Source organism: Bos mutus, chromosome 9 (assembly GCF_027580195.1).
Source record: "Bos mutus isolate GX-2022 chromosome 9, NWIPB_WYAK_1.1, whole genome shotgun sequence".
Classification (NCBI taxonomy): Eukaryota; Metazoa; Chordata; class Mammalia; order Artiodactyla; family Bovidae; genus Bos; species Bos mutus.
The window spans coordinates 101,186,998-101,212,446 of NC_091625.1; the positions used below are offsets into that span (position 1 = coordinate 101,186,998).

At 56.4% G+C, this 25,449-nt stretch overlaps 1 protein-coding gene across 8 annotated transcripts in view; it reads right to left on the reverse strand.

The window, feature by feature from the left end:
* Positions 1-25,449, reverse strand: part of RPS6KA2 (ribosomal protein S6 kinase A2) — a 328,370-nt gene that overhangs the window by 46,222 nt on the left and 256,699 nt on the right. For all 8 annotated transcript variants that reach the window (XM_070377016.1, XM_070377018.1, XM_070377019.1 and 5 more), the window contains 7 exons: positions 23,016-23,096; positions 21,856-21,935; positions 16,594-16,700; positions 13,888-13,925; positions 11,651-11,793; positions 8,270-8,340; positions 6,293-6,381 (listed from right to left, as the gene is read on the reverse strand). In XM_070377016.1, the coding sequence (XP_070233117.1) occupies positions 6,293-6,381; positions 8,270-8,340; positions 11,651-11,793; positions 13,888-13,925; positions 16,594-16,700; positions 21,856-21,935; positions 23,016-23,096 (609 nt within the window). The remainder of the gene's footprint in view (positions 1-6,292; positions 6,382-8,269; positions 8,341-11,650; positions 11,794-13,887; positions 13,926-16,593; positions 16,701-21,855; positions 21,936-23,015; positions 23,097-25,449) is intronic.

Genomic DNA, 25,449 nt, shown 5'->3' on the forward strand with positions numbered 1-25,449 from the left:
GGAGGGGGGTGGTCCCGGGAACCCTGGGTTTACACCTGGTCAGCAGGAAGCACAGCGACGACCTGGGACCCCTGGCTGGTGTCTGAGGTGGGGGGTCTGATGGGAGTGACCGTGACCCTCTGGGGTCCAGGATAACTCAGGCGGTCAGAACTGCGCTGAATCCTAGGACCCAGTGGGTGTCTGCGGAGACAGGGAGAGTCCGTTCATGTGGAAGCCCCGAGCGTCTAGTGCCAGGAGCGTTGTCAGTAGTGGAGGGAAACAGCATTGTCTGAGGACCCTCTGCAAGTCCGTGCCCATCTCCAGAGAAACCCCTGACCTGAGTCTGGAGAGCTCGCCCAGCCTGGACGTCCCCAGCACCTGGCAGTCCTCCCAGGGGCCCAGGCAGCTGCGGGAATGTGTCGACAATGAACGTTCTGGCTTCGTGCCCACCTGCACGCAGGCCTCCTTTGCTGAAGCCCAGGATTCAGGATTGAAAAAGACTTCTGGCCACCATGAGTAAAGCAAAATGAAAAATCACCTCTGATTTGTACTCTTTCAGCTTTTTGGGGGGCTTCCCTGGTGGCTCAGATGGTAAAGAATCCTCCTGCAATGCAAGAGACCCAGATTTGATCCCTGGGTCAGGAAGATCCCCTGAAGGAGGAAGTGGCAACCCACTCCAGGATTCTTGCCTGGAGAATCCCCATGGACAGGGGAGCCTGGTGGGCTACAATCTACAGCCTTTGCGGGGTCGCAAAGAGCTGGACAAGATCGAGTGATAAATGCTTTCATCCGTCTTTTTTGCATGTTTTACCCATTGCATTTCACGCTCATTCCTTGTCTGCAAGGACACGCCGCCAGAACCCAAACAAAACAAGACAGACAGGAAATACAGGTGTTGGTATAACTACAAGTCTCTGTTGCACCAGCTGGGTTTCCTTGGGCACATTTTTATCTGCACCTTCTTCTTCCGCTGAGTGAGATTCTGCACCATGTCTGTGCTTCTAGGCCTCAGTAAACACTCGACGGTGAACTGACACTTTGGTTATGACTCAAAAATTATAAGTATTCCAAAGCAGGGAAATGTAAATCAGAGAGTTTCTGCACGCAGCTCTCTGAAGCCTGTGTCAACCTTCCTCAGGGAAGTGGGGTGATGATTTTGGATTCCAGTTCTATTTATCTTCTCCTGAAACACGTTAACATAGTCTACTCTGCACTTGACAACTCCTTTTTGTTTAAACACGCAGTGAGCAGAGATCCATCCTGGGAGAGTCCAGGGGAGTCTGTGCTCGTCGCTGAATCTCGGCTGACTTGCATGGAGTCGTCACCAAACGCACTCAAGTCTCACTCTGTCCCCAGAGGCAAGAAGAAGACACAAAGGCAGGTGCGCATGGATGGAAACATTAAGAACAGAAGAGCAATCTCTAGGCAGTTTAGCGAGTCTTCACTAAGATCCCCGATGCCAGCCAAATACGCAGATTCAAGAATTCACGCTTATCCTCTGCAGCACGAGTAAGTACCACATTTAATTACTTCTGTTGTGATCACTCGAGGGCCGTCTTCCCGAACGTGGCTCTTTGGACCACGTCTGGACTTCTCCGTGCTGGTCCAGTGGTGATGTTACATCCGTGGGAACCGCCTCCACTGGGCGCGGCTGTAGACGCAGCGCTGGGCCTGTGGCCGGGACCTGACCCCTTCTGACCTTGGTCACCTGGAGCCTTCCCCTGCACGTGTTTTAACAAGGCGAGCCTGTTCATTTCCTCCTGGACTTAATCATCAACAAGCTCCCACATTCTCAGTAAATCATCCCTCAAAAGTTCTGAGGATCTGCCAAAAATGTTTTCCTTCGATCTTCCTGGCCATAGAAAGTTCGGGGAAATGTTTAACCCTGGGCCCTTTGTGACTGCTGAACTATCTATCTGGTGCTGGGTCTGTTGTCTGAGAGTCACAGAGTCGCTCTCTAGTTCTTTCGGGCGTGTCCACAATCTGCTCACGTCTGGCTATTTTCCTTGCATACTTTGCATTCCATCAAACCCGCACACTCCTGGAGGCCAGTCTACAACCGCCCAGGATTTGAACACTAGGTCTCCTTTTTACGTCTTCATCACCCACAGATCATCTACATGTCACCGTCATGGCTGTGAAGTATCTTCGGTCAGCTTGATACTTCATCTGATGCTTAGAATCTTTGCTCAGCCCTGGCTGTATCTCCCAGGGCCCTGTCAACTGAGGGCAGGGCCCCCAAAGATCCCCAGGGCTGGTGTGGAACTGTCAGCTCCCCTCGAGGGGCAGGGTGTTCATCATGACCAAGCCATCAAGGGCCAGCCCAGCACGCGAGGTCTCGGTGGTGCCAGCAGGGCTGGAGGAGATGACAGGAGAGCGGGGTGGCCAGTGTATGAAGCCAGATCAGAAGAGCACAGCCCCTGGAGATGGACTCTGGAAAGGAGACGGAAACCGGAAGAGCAGAACCCTCGCAAGCAGATAGCCCTGCCCCTGTGTTCCCCGGGCAGTCGGTGGTAGCTCACTGGCCATGCTGTTTTATGCTCAGCGGCACGTCTGACTCCAGATCCTGCTGCCTGGTCTTCCAGGAGCCCAGGATGTCCCAGGACTCTCCAGAGAAGCTGCAGATGTTCATAGGGATGAACTAGGGACCCCCGGAGGGTTCTTCTCTAATTCACGACCAGAATGATCGGCAGAAAAACCAGACCCGCCTTGCTGCATCCTCAGAGGGTCCCACCCTGGGGACTGCTCAGCCTGCATGGTCTCCCTGGGCCTCCCCTCGGCCACCTGAGGTCACACGTGCTCTCACGTGCTACAGGATCCTCCATGGCTCTGTGTGCAGTGTTTCTCTGGCCCAGAACCCACGCCCCGCACTGCCCCCCCAGGCTAATACACACACAAGGCTTGGAGATGCACCCCAGGCCCTCAGGCAGCCCTGCCGGGGGGCCCTCCTGACTGCAGCAGCCGGTGTATTTTGCGCTTGCTTCCATCACTGAACAAACCACAGTGCGTAATACACAAGGGTGAAGCCCAAATGGTCCAGTCTTCCAGCTGCTGGGTCCACTTGCACCGTGGTTGAAATAGACACACATTTGGCTCCATTTTGGACAAATATAAGAGTAAAGTCTCTCCACCTGCGGCACAGAAAACAACGCTTTTCCTGCTGCCCCACCCGCTGGCCACCGAGCCTCCGCCAGGCCTGGCTGGGGGCCTGCCTGCCCCTCCGTCTGCCTGCCCCCCCAGCCCCGCCCTGCCCCTGCCCCTTGCCTCTAGGTACTGCGTCCTACCAGGGGAGGGGGCTCCCTCTGCTGGCTCCTCAGCCTTCTCAGGTCTCAGGGAAAAGGCAGGGGTGAAATCCGCCCGAGATTTCTGGCCTCTTCACCCACATGACCGGGCTTCCCGGGCAGCACCACTGACCTGTGTCCCCAGCACCTGCCACAGCTGTGCGGGGCACCTCACTGGACAGGGCACGCCCACGGCCAGCAGTGGCCGGGGGACCTACACTCGGACTCTTTGGGTGAGGATGTCGTGCCTTCAGGGGACGACAGGGTGGAAACACCATCTCCAGGCTCGGCAGCCACCTCCAGCAGGCGATCTGGGGCAAGGGCCTCAGTCTCGTCACGTGCCAGGTGCGTGACACCAACCAGCTGACTCAGTCTCGTCACGTGCCAGGTGCGTGACACCAACCAGCTGAACTCCCGCCGATTCTTCCACTGCAAATGCTATGGACTCACTCTCGGAGGCGCTGAGCTGTGTTCCTCCAAATTCATGTGGTCAAGTCCTAACCCCAGAACTTCATGGGAAACCTTATCTGGAAATGTGATTAGTTGGGATGAGTTCACCCTGGGGCAAGCTGGCCCCTGACCCCATACGGCTAGGGCCCTGATCAGTTCAGTTCAGTCGCTCAGTCATGTCCAACTTTTTGTGACTCCATGGACTGCAGCACACCAGGCCTCCCTGTTCATTGCCAACTCCCGGAGCTTGCTCCAACTCATGTCCATCGAGTCGGTGATGCCATCCAGCCATCTCATCCTCTGTTGTCCCCTTCTCCTCCTGCCCTCAATCTTTCCCAGCATCAGGGTCTTTTCCAATGAGTCAGTTCTTTGCATCAGGTGGCCAAAATATTGGAGTTTCAGCTTTAGCATCAGTCCTTCCAATGACTATTCAGGACTGATTTCCTTTAGGATGGACTGGCTGGATCTCTTGCAGTTCAAGGGACTCTCAAGAGTCTTCTTCAACACCACAGTTCAAAAGCATCAATTCTTCAGCACTCAGCTTTCTTTATAGTCCAACTCTCACATCCATACATGACCACAGGAAAAACCATAGCTTTGACTAGACGGACCTTTGTTGGCGAAGTAATATCTCTGCTTTTTAATATGCTGTCTAGTCTCTGGGGTCGCACAGAGTCGGACACGACTGAAGCAATTTAGCAGCAGCAGCAGCAGGTTGGTCATAGATGAAGAGCAGAAGTTTGGGCAGAGGGGACCACTCTACAGTTCAAGGATCAATCGACAGAGATCTGGGCTGACTTGAAGGTGATGGGGTCAAACCACAGATTGACGAGAGGACCCAGGGCTTAGGTGAGATCTGATGTTGACAAACTCACCAAACGGCCAGGGGACTTCGGGGGGTGGGTCAAGAATAAGGCTCAGGGCAATCAAAAGGGGGAAGAAGTCCCAGCCTTCTAATTGAGCTGCCTGTGTAGAGCAAAATTAATCTACACAACATAATTTTCACTTTATAGGCCAAAGATTTAAGGCAATTAAATTTAGCAGCCGACCTGGGTCAAGTGGGTGAGTAATAATTCCGACTATGATTTCCTCTTTATGTGAGTCTGCACATCCTATGACACTAATATGAAGTGGGCTCGCAGGATGGTCCATAACTCCTGGACCTTTACAATAATTCACTTTAGAGATCATCAGGAGGGCATTCTCTGGCCATGGATGGGCTGTTTTCCAAGCTGCTACAGGCTCCACTAGGCTAGTGTAATTTGATGATTATCCACCTAAATGAGATCAATCCATCTTTCTCTCTCATCAGGTATGCAAACTAAATAACAGAACAATATTCTGGGTTAGAGAACTATGATTTTTGTGATGTTAAAGTCTAAGACAAAGTAAATTTAGAAAATTCTTTCCTTTTTCCGAAACAAAGGAAGAACAAACACATTTCCCTCCTTTTAGTCTGGTCACAGTCGCCCACCAATGCCGTGAATTCTCCCCACCAAATACCACGCTATTTGAAAGGAAAGAGGGACTCCCAAACAAAAGTCTTCAATCGCTACGAGAGACGAGACTGAGCTGCTTGTTCTGTGTGCTTGAGTGGATAAACGAGCTAATGTCTTCATTTCCAGTTCCTGACTCCAGTTTCTGCCTCTGGGGAGGTTAGGCAGGTGAGACCATACCTGGGCACTGCCCAAGGGCAGAGCAGTTGGGAGTGGAGTTGTGTGCCTGCTACCTAGGAGGCAAGTGCTTTGCACACATGCTCACATATGCATCCCTAACAGAACAGGTGTTCGGAGTTTGTTATGGCACTCACAAATGACAAGGCAGAGACTGGGCCCATTTTCATAACAAAACTTCAGTACTGAAATCAAAGTTTCGATCATCAGCAGATCTACTGGTGGGAGGTTGCGTGATGACTTCTCAGGGTGACAGACCAGAGTGGTCCCTCTTCTCCACCGCTGGTTCTCTCTTGTTCTGCTTCTGGCGTGGACTCAGGACCCAGCCGGGCGCTTCATTCTTCTTTGGTGCTGCCGGCCCTTCTAGAGACAGCCCAACAGTCCCTTGCCCACTCTGCCTTTTTGCAGTGATCTCAGGAAACAGTTTAATAAGACCTGTTAAAACGCACTGCACAGGACGATGGTTTCTTCTGCCAGTAACTGAGCCTTGGACAACTCTATCTGTCCAAGCGGCAGGGAAAGAAAGATGCCCTCCCCACCCCTCAGACCTGTGCACTCCGATTCTCTTTGCTTTCACACGTTCCTTTGTCCAACACACTGCGTGTTTCCTATGTGTCAGGTGCTGTGCTGGCTCTGGAGGTCTTCCTCACAACCCTGTGAAGAAGCTCTGCTACGACCCTCGCTTCACAGGTTGGGAACCCAGGCGCAGAGAGGGGCAGCCCTCTGCCGAAGGTTGCACAGCAAGGAAGTGCCGGGTGGGACGGGGTCCTGGTATTCCAGCCCCCCACCTGGCGCTGCCACGAGGGCTCCTCCTGAGCTCCGCTCCCCGCTGGTTCACACCTGTGCGTCTTCCACATTCCAATCACCCCCCGGGCAGCCCCGGGTGGCTCAGGGGTCAGGGGGGCTTACCCAGCCGGTTGCAGGGGTTCCGTTTGAAGAGCGCTCTCAGCAGACTCTGGGCCTCCACGCTGAGGAACTGCGGCATGCCTAGCTTGGCTCTGAAAAGCACAGTCATATTTTAGGGGAAGAAAGACGAGCCCAAGGGGGGCCAGAGTTTGCTCCAGTGCTCTGGGTTTCTGCAGTCAGCATGCACAGAGAAATCCAATCAAACCAACGTGACCAGAGCAGCTATTCACAGCAGCTGTTTAATAATTCATTAAAAACAATAAAGCCCCTAAAAATAAACAGCAATGCTCCCATGAACATAAATAACATATTAAATGGAAATTAACTATGTTTTCTGAGACAACGCCATCAAAGGCTTTGGAGAGACGAGTGGTGTTGCTGACATTTTGGGAATCTCTCTTGGTTTGATGAGGCAGCTGGATTCTCCCATGAGCCTCCAGTTTAGTCTGTGGCCACATCTGGGAAAGGAGGGCCTCGCAGGCCCCTGGGGTCCTGGACACCCCCTACCTTCAGGAACCACGTGACCACAGTCTGGTGCTGCCCCTTCAGAAATGCTGTCACTCCCAAGTGACAGGCTGTAAGTTCACACCTGGGATTTGCTGCGAGGAAATTATTCTAGCTCCAGAAAAAGGTCTTGTGCCCCCTTAGAATGAAAAGGAGCAGAGACCACCAATAGAAACAGCAGATTGCAGTTACGCCCGTCATCACAGTACAAGGTCCCCTGATACAGGAAACATTGTTCATGGGATGCCTCTTATTATGGGATGCCTCTTATTTATAAAATGACGTGATCTACAAAAATGCAAGGTTTGTAGGTGCCTCTCAGTTTTACAAAAGTTGTGTGTTCACCTGCAAGCAGAGTTTGAGAGAGCTGGTCATGAGGCCAAGCAGCTTCACAGCTTCTCCTGTAGGTGTGGTGAGCACCCCCTCCACCCCCCCCCCAACCCCCCGAGCAGGGAGAGCTGGAGTGACTTGGAGTCCACCTGTTCCAGGGGCCACTCGCCCGCTCGCGTCTGCCCTCCACCTGCTTCTCTCTCTCCCACAGATTGCTATCTGACATCTGGCTCAGATGACGCCTGTTCACATTTAAGGAGTTACAGCAAGGGACTTCGCTGCTAGTCCAGCTGTTAGGACCTGGTGTTTCCACTGCAGGGAGCGTGGGTTCAATCCCTGGTTGGGGAACTCTGGTGAATCCCAGGAGCCATGCAGTGAAGCCAATAAAACAAAATGATGTTTTAAAAAAAGATACTACAGAAAGACAGGCTCTGTGTTTAGATCTCTTTCTAGGGTTCTAAATGCAAAACCTATTTTCATGGTAAAATATTCTGCGTGAACATTAAGGAGAAAGTTATGTTCACACTCAGTCACATGCTTCCCAGACAACGCTAGTGGTAAAGAACCCACCTACCAATGCAGAAGACATGAGACAAGGGTTTGATCCCTGGGCTGGCAAGATCCCCTGGAGGAAGAAATGGCGACCCACTCCAGTATTCTTGCCTGGGAAATCCCATGGACAGAGGAGGCTGGTGGGCTATAGTCCATGGGGTCGCAAAGAGTCAGACACGACTGAAGCGACTTAGCATGCACACTCAGTCACACGGGACACACGAGTCCTGCCCATGTCAGGCAGGAGAGCTGAGGCCCCTGCACGAGCGGGCGACAGGCAGAGCAGGAGGCTCTCTCGGGAGCTCCTGCGCCCTCTGCCCCTGAGTCTGCGTTTCTGAAGGTCATCCGCCATCACGTCTAAAGACCCTGCCACGGGACAACTTTGATGAGCTTCACAAATGGGAAACAGAATCTTCAATAGAAGATTTCATCAGAATCACACCCCACTCGCTTTATCCACTGACAGGGAAATGCCAAGGGTGCTCACTACCATCACTGCCCACTGGACACTCCTGGTTTCGAAGACGGAAGCTCTTACTATCAGAAGGGGCGAGCAAGTGCTGGGGTGGATCCCACGGTGGGAGTTTGACTCACTTGAGGATGAGGGCCATGGTCTCCTTCCTGTCCTTCCCCTGGAACGGCAGTGACCCCGTGAGCATCTCGAACTGCAGAGCAACACAGAACAGGAGCAAGTGTTCAGACCAACCCCACTGCCCAGTGGAGAGACCCAGACGGGCAGCGTGCGCCCGAGTTCACGCGGCCATTCGAAGTCCTGGTCCACTACGTGCGGGCGCTGGCCCACGTGGTTGCTTGGAACAGAGCTGCATGGTGGGCCTCAGCGTTCAGTGCAGAGATGGATGGGCGGGCGATCGACAGTCACCAACTCAGCTCCACGACAGGGAGCAGGGGTCAGTGCTGGGATGGGGACCTGCAGGGATGGCAGGATATGGCCACACACCCTCCACGGGGGCGACTGAGGACCCGTCCTTCCCTGGAGGGTGCAGTGGAGCAGCTCAGCGAGGAGGAGGCGGGGGCTGGGGCGGAGATCTCTCGGTCCAGATCGAATGCGAGGATGCACCGTGGACTCTGAGAGCCGTGCAGACTCATCATCATCAGGACAAGCCTCCTCCTTCACTCTACTGTGATCCCCACCCAGCGGTCATGAGACACTGAACGGTGGAGCAGACCAGCCCCTAAGCGGGTAATTCAGGACAGAGTGTCCTGCGCCCAAGAGCAGGGTGGCCGGACAGTCCCTGCAGTGAGGACCGCGGCAGACAGCAGGGGCGAGAGGCCAGCCTCTCTGGGCCACTGTCTCCAAAGTTCTGGGCCATTTCCTGGGGCGCAGAGGCGGGGGGGCTGGGGAGCCCAGGCCCGCTCTGCACTCACTGCCTGTGGACCCTCGGGGCCCAGACCTTCCTGGGCTGGGGACCCGTGAAGGTCTCCCCTGCGCCCGGGAGACCCTCACAGAGACAGGTGTTCATGGCACAAGATGAGACGCTTGTGTTCATGAGCCAAGGTGAGGCAAAGCGCCAAGAGAACACAGAGCCCGAGCGCCGCCCCCGCCCTCCTCTCTTCTCGTCTGCCTTTCACGTCTCTTCTCCGGGCTGCTTTTCATTTCATCTTTCTTCTTGTGTCTTCACGGTTCCTTTTTTTCCCCTTTCAGTCTCTCCATTTATTAAACATGCAATGACTTTGACCAGAAAGCAGCATGTAAGGCACATTTTAGATTTTGTGTCTGTTGTCTTAATATATACAGACGTGGGCGAGGTGGACAGCATGGCCCCGCTCCCCCAGAAGCCTCACAGCACCAACTCCGGGTGGCTCTGCCGCGCGTGGATTTGCGTGCAGTCTTCTGTGCTGTGCTGGCCGCTGAGACGGTCCTTCTCCCCAGGCTCAGGCCGGCCTCGGGCTCTGCCACTGATGAACGTCAGGTACGCAGAGACACACGTGGCGTCCTGTGACCTCAGAGCTTCGGGCACGGGCTCCCTGCGGAACTGCTGTATGGTCTCTGGTGAGGACAGTGTGCACCCTGAGGGCTCGGAGAGTGTAGGGACGGGGTCCAGGCACAGGGACAAGCCGGGGGCCCTCAGGGAGCCGTCCCACCCCGTGCTTCTCAGGGGGATGGAGGGCACAGAGGGGGATGGAGGCTGAAGAACTGGAATTGCTTCTGAAGATGCAGAGCTGTGACCTGGGACCGGGAAGCCCATGTCAGGAAGGTGAGACCAAACTTCTGGTAAAATGTGCGGTGAGGGTGCTGACGCCCCACGCCCACCCCCACCGCACACCCTCCAGACAGGGCGACGGGGGAGCACCCACATGGACGGGAGCAGAGGCGAGGAGGCGGTTACCTTTCAGGGGAGAAGCTAACCTGATGGTCTCACTGATGTGTCTAAAGAGAGACGGCTGGTCGGAAGGGACAGCTGGACGTCCCATCTCAGGGGCCTCCGCCGTGAAGACGGACTGAGTCTCAGCTGAGGCCACTCGCGGTCTAAATAACCAAGAACGCAGCGAGCATCACCAGCCCCTGGCAGCCAGCACTCATGGGGCCGCGTGAGGTCAGCGGCTTGTGCCGATCACCTTGCCTGGATTAACCCGCTTCATTTGCTGTGACTGTTTGGGGAGCAGCCTTCTCATCACAGTTTGACTTCCTTGTGAGTGGCTGGAGGGGAGAGATCACACTGACACTGGAGGTGGGGGTGCTGCCCAGCACGGCAGGCGGTCTCTTCTGGAAACCCGTGCGCTGGCATCTTGGCTGAGGCCGTGGGAACTGACCCCTGTCCCCTGAGCTGGTTCAACGTGTCTGCCCTACAGACAGAGGTCGGGGTCTGCACTGACAAGTCCAATCAGCCTGCACTTCTGAGTCTGCGGGGCCAAGGACCAGAAGCTAGAGACCAAGTGAGCCTCCTGGGTGCCGGCCGGAAGGCACATGGGTGACACCCTGCAGGGCAGCGGCCAGAGGTCCTGTGGCCAGGGTGTGAGGCGTCTGCTGGAAAGAGGCAGCTGAACAGCCTCCGTGGAATCTCCGAGAACTCCCGTCACTCGGTCTCCTCATCCGTTAGACGCACAAGGAGGAGGGGGCTGGACAACCCGGAGAGGCCACGATGCTTCTCCCATCCAGTGTCAGACCCAAGAACCTCAGAGGTCTGGTTCCTGCTGAGGATTCGCAAACGTGGAGGGGCCGCCAGCCCAGGGCCTGGTGCAGGGGGGCTGGACGGGGGCAGGGGACGAGGAAGGCTGAGGACGGGAGGACCGCGAGGGCCAGCACCCCTTTTGTCGTGACTACGGGACATCCCGTCTAGAAGGTGTTTGCTGCATGCTCTGCGAACGAAAGATCCGAAGAAAATCCACATTTCTAGACGTAGATGTAAAAATGCTCCACTCGTGTATTTTGGTTCATGGTGACTTTTATGACTAAGTGGAGGGATTCTGTGATTGAAGTAAGAAAAGCATCTTTAATCTGGAAATGACCGCACCCTTTAAAATAACATTAAGAGCGTTAAGGATAAAGAAGGTCTGACTCTTCACACATCTGTATCCTTAGCTGAATCCCAGCTCTGTTTCCCGATGCTGGGAGCCTGGGGAGGATGGAGGGGAGGCTGCCAGGAAATGCCAGGCTCAGGAATGGATGAGTCACACAACGGGCATTGTTTTCCTGGGTTGTTCCCGGATCTCTGCGCTCTGGGGGTGGGCAGGGGCACAGGGCACAGCGTCCCGAGCGCCTGTAGACTGTGGGTGCCCCACCGCGCGCACGCCGTACCACGAGCACGCCCCACCGCTACAAGACGCCCCACCGCTACAGACGCTGCCGCGCACAAGACGCCGCATCACACGCAAGACGCTGCATTCACGCAGACGCCGTACCACGCCGCGACGCCGTACCACGCGCACGCCGTACCACGCGCACGCCGTACCACGCGCACGCCCCACTGCCCGCACGCCCTACCACGAGCACGCCCCACCGCGCGCACGCCATACCATGAGCACGCCGAAGGACCACCAGTCCGCACTCTGCGTGTGGCCCCGCCGGTTCACCACCTCAGGCGCCATGTACTCGATCGTCCCGCAGAAGGAGTAGGCTCTCTTGTCGTGGTCGATGGCCTCTTTACTCAGCCCGAAATCTACAGGGACACACCGCACACAGCGCTCAGTCTCTGGGCGGTGTTCAGACCCCTGGCTGCCCGGCCAGCCCTCCCCGCCTCCCTCCCGGGGCCACGCGGCCCGCAGAGGCTGAGCCAGGCCCCGCGCCTCCCCGTGGGATTCTGTCGGGATGAACACGTCCGGGAGTGCTCGCGAGGGTACCCAGCGCCTGTGTTCTGATGCCCGACGCCACCTCCCCGTCCAGGAGTGCTTGCAAGGGTACCCAGAGCCTGTGTTCTGATGCCCGACGCCACTTCCCCAGAGGCCGTTTTTGGCAGGACACCCTGGATGTCGGCGGCCTGGGGAGAGGCTCTGGAGTTGCTCTGATGGACGGGCAGGGAGAGGACCCCTGTTCCAAAGGAAGGGACCAGAAAGGGGTCACGGGCACAAGGGTACTCAGGAAGGTGGCCCCCAGTGGTGAGGCAAGAAGCATTAGACAGACAAGTCTGACGGGGCTTTGGAGCTCCTGCCGTGGGTCACCGTCCCCAGACCTCATCCTCAAAGCCAGCCAAGGGGGCCGTCCTGCCGCGCTCCTGTTACTGCACCCAGCGGGTGGGGGACACAGTGAGCCCGCCGGTCCTGAGACTACAGACCCCTCCAGTTCATCATCTGGGAACTTCAGGTTACCTAACCTCCTCCCGGGCGGAGTGAGGACCAACCGAGCCCGCGGCTAAGACAGCCTCCCCACCACCCCCGTGGGTCTGACACTCACGGCCGAAGCGACTTGCTCTGCACATGAGAGTCTCGGGGCTTGTCATTTGTGCCAAAATGACAGATCATGACAAATGACTAACTCGGGGTCACTAATAAACAACGGAGACGGCAACGATTGCATCAGAGGAAGCCAAAATCCTCTGATGAGCCCCGCAGGGCGGCAGGTGTCCAGTGTGCTGCGGGGGAAGAGCAGAGAAACAGCCCCAGGAAGAGCGAAGCGGCTGGGCCGGAGCCGAAGCGATGCCAGTTGTGGATGTGTCTGGAGGTGAAAGTAAAGTCCGAGGCTACAAAGAACAGCACGGAATAGGGAACCGGAACGTTAGGTCCATGAACCAAGGCAAATTGGAAGTGGTCGAGCAGGAGATGGCAAGTGTGAACATCAACATTTTAGGAATCAGAGAACTAAAATGGGCCAGAATGGGTGAATTTAACTCAGGTGACCATTATGTCTACTACCGTGGGCAAGAATCCCTTAGAAGAAATGGAGTAGCCGTCATGGTCAACAAAAGGGTCTGAAATGCAGTTTTAGGGTGCAATCTCAAAAATGACAGAATGATCTCTGTTCGTTTCCAAGGCAAACCATTCAGCATCACAGTAATCCAAGTCTGTGCCCCGACTGCTGATGCTGAAGAAGCTGAAGTTCTGAACCATTCAGTTCTATGAAGACCGACAAGACCTTGTAGAACTAACACCAAAAGAAAACCCTATGATATGACACATACATTTAATGCGACTGCTCATGCTTATTCCAGCTACCTCTGTACACATGTGTACACGTGGTTTATATAACACATGTGCACAGTTCCTTACTCAGCAGAGAAACCCGGAAAGGTATTACCAGAACCTAAAATCTCCATGAAACGCCTGGCTGGCACTTCAGAACTGTTTTACCCGGGTGCAGAGTCAGGTTTAGGTTCCAGCTTGTAAGCGTTAGTCTCTTCTGCTGCCCTCTGTGGGCAGCACAGAGGCACCATCAGGTCAGAGTGGGCTCTGCAGCAGCCACACCAGTAGACACTGCAGGCGCCTTCCAACCTGTGGCCCCCTGCCCCTAGGGTGCCTCCTGAAGGGTTTGTCACATTAGTGCCACGTTCTCATGCATAATTCACGAGAAGCTTAAAAAGTCTAACTGTGACATTAGAGAGAAGTTACTGTCAGTTACTCTGTGCTCTGCGCGGGGACGTGGTGGGGCATCAGGAGTGGAGTGAGCCAGCCCAGAGGAGAGAAGAGGCCTCAGGGAGACCAGAAGGAGCTGCAGCCACGGGGACGCGTGTGCACGCGCTGCTGATGGGGGCCTGGGCTGGTGCCCCGTGTACCAGGGCCGGGACAAAGTCAACAGTGGGGGGTAGGGGAGACTTACACACCTGTGATCTTAATATGCCCCTCTTCGTCCAGGAGGATGCTGGAAGAAAGGGGAGGAAAACAGATGCTTTGAGAAGAGACATGGGAGAGGGCACGTGGACACCAGGGGACCCGCCCAGGCCCCGGGGAGCAGTCTCCATGCCAGATAGGGGGTGCCTGCTGGCCTCCCGGCCGCTGCGTCTCTGGTCAGCAGCTTCCGCTGGGTTGGGCGCGCACAGACCCTCGGTGTATGGGGCAGGGGGCACCCCTGTGTCCTTGTACCTGTTCACCAGGCTCGCGGGGGATGGCAGGTCTGAGACCTTCTCAAGCCCGGGGGGACGGTTTGCCCCCCCGCCCCAGGACTGCCTGCCCTGTGAGAACAGGGCTGGGATGGGCCAGGAGTGCCTGAGCTGTGCAGACACAGAGCCCCTCAGGGATCTCCTGTCCCCAGGCGGGCGCTGGCTGGCCGGAGCCCACTCCTTCTCCCCGGATCTCCCCGGGAGCCCTGTCCTGGCTCTTGGGACCAGCCCCGAGCTCCAGGGAAACCCGTGAGATCTCAGGCTGGTCCCCTGGCCCCGGCCCTCGTCGCGGGTGCGGGCCACCTGGGAGCCCCACCAGGAGCCCTGTCCTGCCGCCCCCGGCTCTCTGCCGTGGGGCTGGGCTTGCTCCTGCGGGGGGCACGGCGGGGCTGGAGGCAGGCCAGCGCCCTGCGAGGCCCTGCTCCAGGTTGCAGCCCACGGCTCCTGGGGGGCTTCTGGTCACCCCGTCTCGCTCTTTGCTGTAACTAAACCCTGCTCCCCCAGCTCCTGGGAGGTGTCAGCCCAGCTCCAAAGAGACTGGGATGTAGACTGTGAGGATTAACATGTGGATCCTTAAACACATTTGGGAAAGGGAGGGAGCTGGGACACAGGTCACCAGGAGGACACTAGGCGGAGGGCAGTGTCGGTCACAGCAGGACAGATGCCGTGTGACCCCACTCGCGTGGGGACCCAGAGCGGGACAGGACAGATGCTGTGTGACCCCACTTGCGTGGGGACCCAGAGCGGTCAGGTCCGTGGAGACGGGGAGTGGGGGGTGGGAGGCGGTGTTTCCACGGGGAAGAGTGTCGGTTTTGCAGGATGGAGAGTTGGGGACGGAGGGTGGTGACGTACAACAGTGTCAGTGCTCTTGACACGACTAACCTGTGCCGTTGCAGATGGTCAAGATGGTCCATTTTATGTTATACTCACCTTGCCACAATTAAAAAACATCAGCCATGGGATTAAAATACCCACTATTTCATGGAAAAGGGCAGGAAAAAGCTACAGCATATAACTGAGGTGACATCTATAATGAAAGAAGCAAATGTTCTCGTCTTTGCTTCCAAGGCACACTTCACCTTTGCCCCAGAAGTGAGCAACTCTCAAGATTAACTCCTAATTCTCGTTCTTCCGCCTGCACTGACGTATTACCACGTCTAACTGTCCGGATCTCTCTGATCCTTAACCAGAGGGAGACTTGGGGTGCTGCCCTCCGGGTGGCCCAGGGCTCAGGGCAGGGGTGATGGTGGCCCCGCACCCGCGGTGAAGGCGGCGTTTGCCGGGCACAGGGACACCCAGGAGAGGGCCTTTCACGGTTATTCACACATTCATCATTTACACGTGCGGCCAGAGATGCTCTGCCCAGCGGGCGCTCAGGCTGATGCCGGGCGTGGGTGTCAGGCAAACGCGCTTTGTGTCAGAGGCGTTGCCAACATTCCTGGCCTCCGGGCAAACCCGGGTGCTTCCGTCAGTGGCGGCTGCGTCTCAGAGCAGAGTGTGTGCTTTTCTCAGGTCGCGGCAGGTGAAGGAGTAAGGGACGGAGAATAAGGCGGGGAGTTTCACCTCCTGAGCCCTCAGGACCTGGGTTGCCTTTCGCCCCAAGCCTTGGGGTCCCTCCAGGCCCCACCTATCCAGCGGCAGGCACGGACCTCAGTCTACGGGGGGAGGGGGGGGGGTTGGGGTGTTGTCAACCACTTCAGAGGGTTGAGAAATCACCAACTCTGCAGTAGAGACCACTGAACTTAAAACAGCACCCTATAGACCCCTCCTTTCCAAGTGGGTCCCTCCTAGACTGTTAGCTCTGCATAGAAAATAGCAGGGAAATGCCTGAAATAAGAATATTACTATGTGGGGGGACTTTAAAAAAATTTAGACTGGATTAGCAAAATATCGTAGAAACAACATTACAGATGATCGTTGCCAAAGATACAGGAATCTATTTGGGATCTGGGCTGCAAATCTGGTCCACTGTCTTTTAGAAAACCTTGGAGCAGCTCAACTGACTCATCACCTAGAAACGGGCCCGCTGAGGCAGCTGAAGGGCTTCCAGAACCTGGAGGTGGAGGTGGGCCAGAGGCCAGCCTGGAGGAGGAGGTGTGTGGGGGACGGGCCCCCTGCAGGACGGGCCCCACCTAAGGGGGACAGCAGGTGTGGTTGGAGGGGCAGAGGGCCGCCTCCAGCCTGCCCAGCCTCCCCTGAACCGCAGGGGTGCAGCCTGGGCAGGAGGTGTTCAGAGGGTCAGGTGGGGAGCGGGGCCATCCCACACGTCTCAGCACAAGCCATGCCTGCGTCTGGCCCCTTCCGGGGGGCAGGCAGGTGGAATCCCCGTGTGCGGGGGTGGCACCGGGACGTCCCCGGCCTCCAGCCTGGTGTGTGCACCCAGGGGAACAGGGACAGAGTGAGGTCTCGGCGGGGCGGGGGGCTGCTCACTTCTCTGGCTTCAGGTCTCTGTAGATGATGCCCAGGCCGTGCAGGTGGTCCAGGGCCAAGGCCAGCTCCGCCAGGTAGAACTTGACGTCCTCCTCCGTGAACATCACCTGCAGGAGACAGAGGAGACTCAGCCTGCTCGGTCCGCTGGGTGTAGAGACAGGACGCTGCTCCTGAGGCCTGCCCTGAGCCCTGGGCCCCGAGCCCCGAGTCCTGAGCGTCGAGCCCCAAATCACAGTGCTCAGAGCCCCGAGCACTGAGTACTGAACCCTGATCACTGAGCCCTGAGCACTGAGCCCCGAGGACTAGCCATGAGCCCTGAGCACTAAGCCCTGAGTCCTGAACACTGAGCCCCGAGGACTAGCCGTGAGCCCTGAGCACTGAGCCCTGAGCCCCGAGTCCCAAGCACTGAGCCCCGAGTCCCGAGCGCCAAGCCCCAAGTCCCGAGCGCTGAGCCCCGAGTCCTGACCCCTGAGCCCGGAGCACTGAGCACTGAGCCCCGAGTCCTGAGTGCCAAGCCCCGAGTCCTAAGCACTGAGCCCTGAGCCCTGGGCCCTGAGCCCCGAGCACTGAGCACTGAGCCCTGAGTCCTGAGTGCCAAGCCCTGAGTCCCAAGCACTGAGCCCTGAGCCCCAAGCCCAGAGCACTGAGTGCTGAGCCCTGAGTCCTGAGCCCCGAGCACTGAGCCCTGAGTCCCAAGCACTGAGGCCTGAGCACTGAGCCCCGAGCACTGAGCGCTGAGCACTGAGCCCCGAGTCCTGAGCACTGAGCCCCGAGCACTGAGCACTGAGCCCCGAGTCCCGAGCACTGAGCACTGAGCCCCGAGCACTGAGCACTGAGCCCTGAGTCCTGAGCACTGAGCCCTGAGCGCTGAGCCCTGAGCGCCGAGCACTGAGCCCTAAGCCCCGAGTCCCGAGCACTGAGCCCCGAGTCCCAAGCACTGAGCCCTGAGCCCTGAGTCCTAGGTGCTGAGCCCCGAGTCCCAAACACTGAGCCCTGAGCACTGAGCCCTGAGCACTCAGCCCCGAGTCCCAAGCACTGAGCCCTGAGCACTGAGCCCTGAGCGCCGAGCACTGAGCCCTAAGCCCCGAGTCCTGAGCACTGAGCCCCGAGTCCCAAGCACTGAGCCCTGAGCCCTGAGTCCTAGGTGCTGAGCCCTGAGTCCCAAACACTGAGCCCTGAGCACTGAGCCCTGAGCACTGAGCCCCGAGTCCCAAGCACTGAGCCCCGAGCCCTGAGCCTTGAGCACTGAGCCCTGAGCCCCGAGCCCTGAGCCCTGAGCACTGAGCCTGAGCACTGAGCCCTATGCCCTGAGCACTGACCACTGAGCCCTGAGCACTGAGCCCTGAGCCCTGAGCCCCAAGCACTGAGCCCTGTGCCCCAAGCCCTGAGTACTGAGCACTGAGCCCTGAGCCCCGAGCACTGAGCCCTGAGCCCGAGCACTGAGCCCTGAGCCCTGAGCGAGCCCTGAGCCCTGAGCAAGCACTGAGCCCTGTGCCCTGAGCCCTGAGCCCCAAGCACTGAGCCCTGAGTACTGAGCCCTGAGCCCCGAGCCCTGAGCCCTGAGCACTGAGCCCTGAGCCTGAGCACTGAGCCCTGTGCCCCGAGCACTGACCACTGTGCCCCGAGCACTGAGCCCTGAGCCCTGAGCCCCGAGCACTGAGCACTGAGCCCTGAGCCCGAGCACTGAGCCCCGTGCCCTGAGCACTGACCACTGAGCCCCAAGCACTGAGCACTGATCCCTGATCCCTGAGCCCCAAGCACTGAGCCCTGTGCCCCAAGCACTGAGTACTGAGCACTGAGCCCCAAGCCCCAAGCCCTGAGCACTGAGCCCCGAGCACTGAGCACTGAGCCCTGAGCCCTGAGCCCTGAGCACTGAGCACTGAGCACTGAGCCCCAAGCCCTGAGCACAGCTCCGCTCTGCAGACCATGGCCCTGACCAGGCTCTTCCGGCTCCTACAACAGAAGCATGAGTTCTCGTCGCAGTTTCAGGACCAGTGAATCTGGGGGCTCTTCTCACAAAGTGACTTGGCTTGTGGGTGGAACACCGGGCTGGGTTCTCTCCTCTGGGCAAGCTTCTCTTGCCCCTCAAACCATGTGGCTTGGGAGTGTGTTTCTGGGTTTATGTTTTAATACAAGTGCCTAGGATGTTCAGTTCAGTTCAGTTCAGTCGCTGAGTTGTGTCTGACTCTTTATGACCCCCTGAACCACAGCACGCCAGGCCTCCCTGTCCATCATCAACTCCCAGAGTTTACTCAGACTCATGTCCATTGAGTCAGTGATGCCATCCAGCCATCTCATCCTCTGTCATCCCCTTCTCCTCCTGCCTTTAATCTTTCCCAGCATCAGGGTCTTTTCAAATGAGTCAGCTCTTCGCATCAGGTGGCCAAAGTATTGGAGTTTCATCTTCAGCATCAGTCCTTCCAATGAATATTCGAAGGGCTGATTTCCTTTAGGATGGATTGGTGATTGGTTGGATTTCCTTGCAGTCCAAGGGACTCTCAAGATGTCTTCTCTGCCTGGGATGTACCATTTTATTATAACACAACCATCTAAACCACGCTGTGAAGGTCGATGTAAACAGGCCTGAAAGGTTTCCTGAGACCACGTCTTGAATCTCATTTCTCCTCCTTCAGACCTCACATCTTCCCGCCTCGGGTTACGGACGAGGAGCCGCTGTCTCTCCGAAGCGGACGAGTCCACTAACACGACCCACTCGTGTGGCGTCGGCAGGTGCCCCTCTCGGGGAGGCCAGTGGGAGAGGGATCCTGGCTCAGCTGAAACACACTCAAGGCCACGGCGCCTAGCAGACCTCCAGGTCATTGCCTCCCACAATCTCCCTGTCCATGGCGGCTGTGAGAACACGCATGCAATTCTGTAGTCACCTCACCAGCAAGCCAGATGCTACCAGAAAGCGTTCTCTACCTGCACCATGAGAAGTCAGCGTCACAGACAGCAGAAACCCGTGTCATGGCTGAACTCCCTCTGAAAATCAACACACCATCAGAAGGCTGCACGGGAAGCTGGGGCCAGGATAAGGGTCGTCTGGGGAAACGAACGTGATGACATCAGGCTGGTGCAGGTGGAGCTCGTCCCCTTCACAAAGGGGGTGCCTCCCAGTGGGGCCGGGACATGCACCCCAAGTCCTGGAGGGAAGCATCAGGGTCCCGCCAACCCTTGCCACCCCTCCGGCCTCTGGAATCACTTGTTCCGTCTCCACGCTTGACCAGCACCTCCTTCCCTGGCTGGGTCTTTCTTCCCTAAATTGGCCAACACGCTCAGGGGGCTTCTCTGCCATCAGATGCTGCTGGCTGTTGGGTTCCCCTTCGCCTGACCGTCCCCACCTCTGGACATAAGCACACCGGCGTGCCTGTAGTCCAGGCTTACAGTCACCGTTTCCTCTTCTTGGCTGTTCTTAGGACTCAGCTCAGGACGGCCTCCAAGTTCAAATGACAGAGTTTCTCTTCGGGAATGAAACATCCACGGATGTGAGTTCTCAAAGGAGTCAGTGCTGAGACCGACACTCACAAGGATGCCATCCAGTGGACTCGGGGAAAACAACGGAAAGAAAATACTTTTTCACGTAGAGTTAGGGTAACGTTCATTTCCCGTGTGTCCGTGAACTCTGAGACCCTGTTGAGCCCACACTGGACAACTTCACTTCAGCTCTGAAATACAGGGTCTTCCAGGAGCCGTACGTGCCCCACTGGGAGCCGCGGAGCCGTACGTGCCCCACTGGGAGCCGCGGTAGGCTTTTTGCTAACCGTTGTTGCCTTTTTGGCCCAGAAGCCCAACGACAGCGTGCGTCACAGTGGAGGCAGCCTGACTCTTGTAGACAAGGTCGGGGAGCAGACCAAGAGGCGCCAGGAGAGAAACGCCAGCCTCAACGATCCAGCCTCCCTGGAAACTGAGCTCAGCTGGGAGGCAGGTTGAAGGACCAGAGACCCGCTCCCAGAGAGCTTTTGGAGAACTTGGACCTGATTCTCCAAGCCATGCTTTCAGTCTATATGCAAAGAGCCCGATACATCTGTTGTGCTGTGACCTGGCGGTCCGGTGGGAGATGGAGAGACAGGGCAGCCTGACGTCTCAGGGACCCCACCCTGCCCCACCATGACTGACTGCTCACTTCGGAGTGTCACGCAGGGTGGACAGCTCTCCTGCTGTGCCAGTGAGTGGTGAGGAAAGGGAGCGGGCAGCTGAATCCTTTGTTATGGCCAAGAGGAGCCCCACGGCGGGGGCGAGGCTGCATCAGAGGGTCGCAAACCTGCTGCTGCATCGTGACCAACGCTGCCGCCCTCTCTTCTGAGTAAGGGAAACCGCACGCAATCATCAGGACGAAGAGTCCAGAGTCACCCCTGCCTGGAGCAGGAGACTGGGTTTTCCATCCCATGAAGCAGGAGCCAGAGAGCTTCCATGTTGAGCCTCAAGCCATTCTAGAAGGTTCCCGTCAGGTACTGGGGGCAAGGAGAAGCCCTGGGGCTGTGAAGTGGCTGGGGTCACGCAGGTCTCCCGCGCGCAGCCCTAACTGGACGCCCCAGACGCCCCTCCCAGGAAGTGTGGTCCCCGTGTTAACAGCATCTTCCTACAGTGGAAACCGATCCCGTGAAATAGTCTTTCCCACGTGACATGACCAAGTTTCCATCTGCTCTACACAAGGGTGGTTCGAGAACTCCACGGGGGTCATGGGAAGCCTCTTTCCTGAAGATCCTTCCCTGGTGGCTCAGTCAGTAAATAATTCCATCTGCTCTACACAAGGGTGGTTCGAGAACTCCACGGGGGTCATGGGAAGCCTCTTTTCTGAAGATCCTTCCCTGATGGCTCAGTCAGTAAGTAATCTGCCTGCAAGACAGGAGACCTGGGTTCGATCCCTGGGTCAGGAAGATCTCCTGGAGAAGGGCATGGCAACCCACTCCAGTACCCTTGCCTGGGAAATCCATGGACAGAGGAGCCTGGCGGCCTACAGTCATGGGGTCGCCAAGAGTTGGACATCACTGAGTGACGAACACTTTCTTCGAGGACAGCAGATTTCTTCTCCGTGTGACTTGCGAGACTTCTTTAAAACAAGTAATACACCTATACACACGTCATACACACCCCACCACCACACGTGCACACGTATACTGCACACGCACACACACATGCCACCGGCACACATACGTGTGCATGTATGCACACACACACACTCACACACAGCCCCCTCCTGCCACCCCTCTGTGTCCTGCAGACTCTAGGCAGCCACCCACAGCCCCAGCCCACACTGTGTACCTCTTTGGAGAGCCGGGTGAAGAGGTCCCCTCCGCGCAGGAAGTCCAGAATCAGGTAGAGTTTCCCCTCCGTCTGGAAGGCTGCAGACGGAGAGAGGTGAGAGCGTTTTTCACAGTGCCTGGGGTGGCCGTCATCCCTTGGGGCCAGCGCTGAGCGCTAGGAGCCCGTCTGTCTTTGGCTCAGACAGCACCGTGTGGTCTCTAATGCCGAGTCATTTCAGATGCAGGCCTGGGGCAGGGTGGACAGTGTGGGGGGCGGCGCTCAGGGAGAGGGGGCCCACGGCAAAGAGCTCTGCCTGCGCTTCTCACGAACAGTCTGGAGACTATTTCTTGTCCTCTCCTACCCACTCCCTCCCCTTCTTTCTTTCTCAATCACTAAGGGGATTGAACGACACGCAGGGAAAAATGTCAGTGGGTCCCTGTGCTCTCACCACCCCTGTGAACACCGGGCCAACTGGGTCTCGTCGGAGAGTCGGCTTTGCTGTGAGCTGCCTGGGGAGGGGCAGGGCGACTGGACCGTCCGGGACCACTCTGCCCTTCTACGGAGCTGCTTCGGTGCAGCTCAGGGTTCAAGGACGCCCGCCGCCCGTTCCTCCTTTGAGGACCGCACTGAGGTGGGACAGCCTGGCTACTGCACCTGGTGGCCGTGGGGCTCGTGTCCTCGGTTTGGGCCCCGAGGGCCACAGGTAGGGGCGTGCGGTCTACGGTTCTGCCCCCGCCCACCACGAGCAAGGGCACACCTCGGTCAGAGGGGTCTGCGGGCACGTGAGGGTCAAGAGAAAGCAATGCCGCGGCCACCGGACGGTCAGTCCAATGTTACCGCTGGCCCACCACGTGGCATCTGTGTCCTACACAGAGCGTCGGCTGGAGGGGCGCTGACACCCCCACACACTTGGATACTTCATTTACTGAACGTCAAGGCCAGAGCTTATAATGTTGGGGTTTTAGAAACGCAGGGCTTCCCTGGTGGCTCAGCTGATGAAGCATCTGCCTGCAGTGCGGGAGATCTGGGCTCCATCCCTGGGTTGGGAAGAGTCCCTGGAGTAGGAAATGGCAACCCGCTCCAGTATTCTTTCCTGGAGAAACCCATGGACAGAGGAGCCCGGTGGGCTACAGTCCAGGGGGTCGCAAAGAGTCGGACATGACTGAGCACACACAGACCATAATGAAGCTTTACGATGAAAGGGTGATTCACTTCTGCCAGGATGTCTCTCTCCATCTTTGACCTGACTCGGTCCCGAACTGCAAGACAGAAAAAAATGAAGACTTTCAAAGGCAGGAGTCAGGTTCTGGAGAATGTGGAACACAAAACTTTAGATATAGATAATTTCCCACTTTTTTTTTTTGTCACAAACTTCTCAAACAGATACAGAAGTTTAAAGAGCAGGCTGAATGGCCACTCCTGAAGCCTCCACCTGGATTCAACAACTGCTCACATTCGACACATTTTCTCTTGCCCTCTCTTCCCCACACATACACACGTTTTAGCCAAAAGTCTGATAATAAATCATCGACACCATGACCTTCCACCCCAAGTGCACTTATAACACACGCAGCATCTCCTAAGAAGAGGACAGTCTCTTACATAACCCGAACACGACTGCCACCCCTGAGGAAACTAACCCTCATTCCATAACATCATCCAGCTCCCCGTCCACATCCCAGTCCTGCCCTAGGTCAGTCACAGCTGCTATTTTCCAGCACAGGGTTCTGTCAAGGTTCACACAGCACCTCTAATGGTTGCATTTCCTTATTCCTTTTGCTTCTGGAATAAAATGGCCCCACATCTTTCTCTCCTTGCGCTTTCTGTGGGCTTTTAGGGTTAAGCCCAGTTTTCTTGTAGATTGTCTCCAGTTGTGACTGATTATTGCCTTACTGGTTGCTATAACTCCCATATTTCTTATGAACCAAGGTTAGGTCTGGAGGCTTTTTAAGGTTGAGGCCAAACAGTTTTGGCAAAAACACCTCCGGGGTGACGCTGCAGGCCCCAGGGGCAGTGGGTGGGGCAGGGTTGCTGTGCTACCTCTGCTCAGGGCGCTGAACTCCGCTGGGTCAAGGCGGCAGGTCACCCGCCTCCCACTGGAAAAACGCACAGGTCGCTCTGTAAGTAAGCAGTAGCCTGAGGGACGACATTTTAGTACCGAATGGCCTGTGGGTTCCCTTACAATTCTTCATCAGTTAGCTTGCATACGGTCCTTGCTTAGGTCATTTAGGGTCACAAATCAGCCATTTTCTCATTTCCGATGGGACTAGGAATCAAGAGGAACACCCCTTCTCTCACTCTTCCTGGGGATAACTGTGAGCTATGGATTTTAAAACATGAGTCTGTTCTAACAAATCACAGTATCGTTCTTCTCAGTGCTGACACTGTCCAAAGTGTAGCCCCATTTTCTCATTTCCGATGGGACTAGGAATCAAGAGGAACACCCCTTCTCTCACTCTTCCTGGGGATAACTGTGAGCTATGGATTTTAAAACATGAGTCTGTTCTAACAAATCACAGTATCGTTCTTCTCAGTGCTGACACTGTCCAAAGTGTAGCCGTCTGGGAACACAGACGGAATAAGTTTTGAGGCAAAAATAAATGAAAAACAAAGTCACTGCTTGAGACTAAGAACAACGCCAAAATTCCCACGAGCAAACTGGTACACCCAGGGCAGTGTCCAGGTGACCTCCTACGGCCCCGTGTGTGTGAAGGCAGAAACTTCCCTCAGGAATTCCTAAGTGTGGCAAGTATGATGAATGTCACCCTCAGAATCGGGTATTTAAGTCATTCATTCTTTGGCCTTTTGACATGTACTTAAACCTGGGTCTCCTGCACTACAGGCAGATTCTTTACCATCTGAGCCACCAGGGAAGCCCTTTATTTAAGAAGTCCTTCCCAAAGGATGGCTATAATAGGGGGAAAAAACCCACAAAAAATGGAAAATAACAAGCATGAGTAAGGATGTGGAGAAGCTGGTGGGAGGGCGAAACGGTGCAGCCCCTGTGGAGAACCTCCTGGCAGCTCCTCACAAAGTTAAACACAGAAATACCACAGGACCCAGCGCACCCACTCCCCAAGAACCGAAGCAGAGGTTCCAGCAGATTGCGCACACCCATATCCACAGCAGTGTTAGTCACAAGAGCAAAAGAGACAGAGGCCACCCATGTGCCTACTGATGGATGGCTGAATAAACAAAAGGGGGCGTGGCCACGTGGTGGAATATTACTCAGCCCTGCAAGATAAAATTCGGACACACACTACAGCAGGGATAAGCCCTAGAAACACTATGCTAAGCAAAGTCGGCCAGACAAAAAAGGAGAAGCACCATACGAGTCTACTCACGCAGGACTGCGGCTGCAAGAGAGGACGCCCTGCGGCAGAATCCCAACGGCTCCATCAGGATGCACCCCCAGCCCAAGCTCATTCACCACCCGGTAGTTCTTTCTTATTTATTTAGTTTTATGAAAGTATGGTTGCCAAGAGGTGGGGGGTGGTGGGGAGGGATGGACTGGGAGCTTGGGGTTAGAAGAGGCAAACAAACTGCTTGCAGTTTGCAAACAAACGTCCAGGATGGATACACAAGGTCCTGCTGGAGAGCACAGGCAGCCGT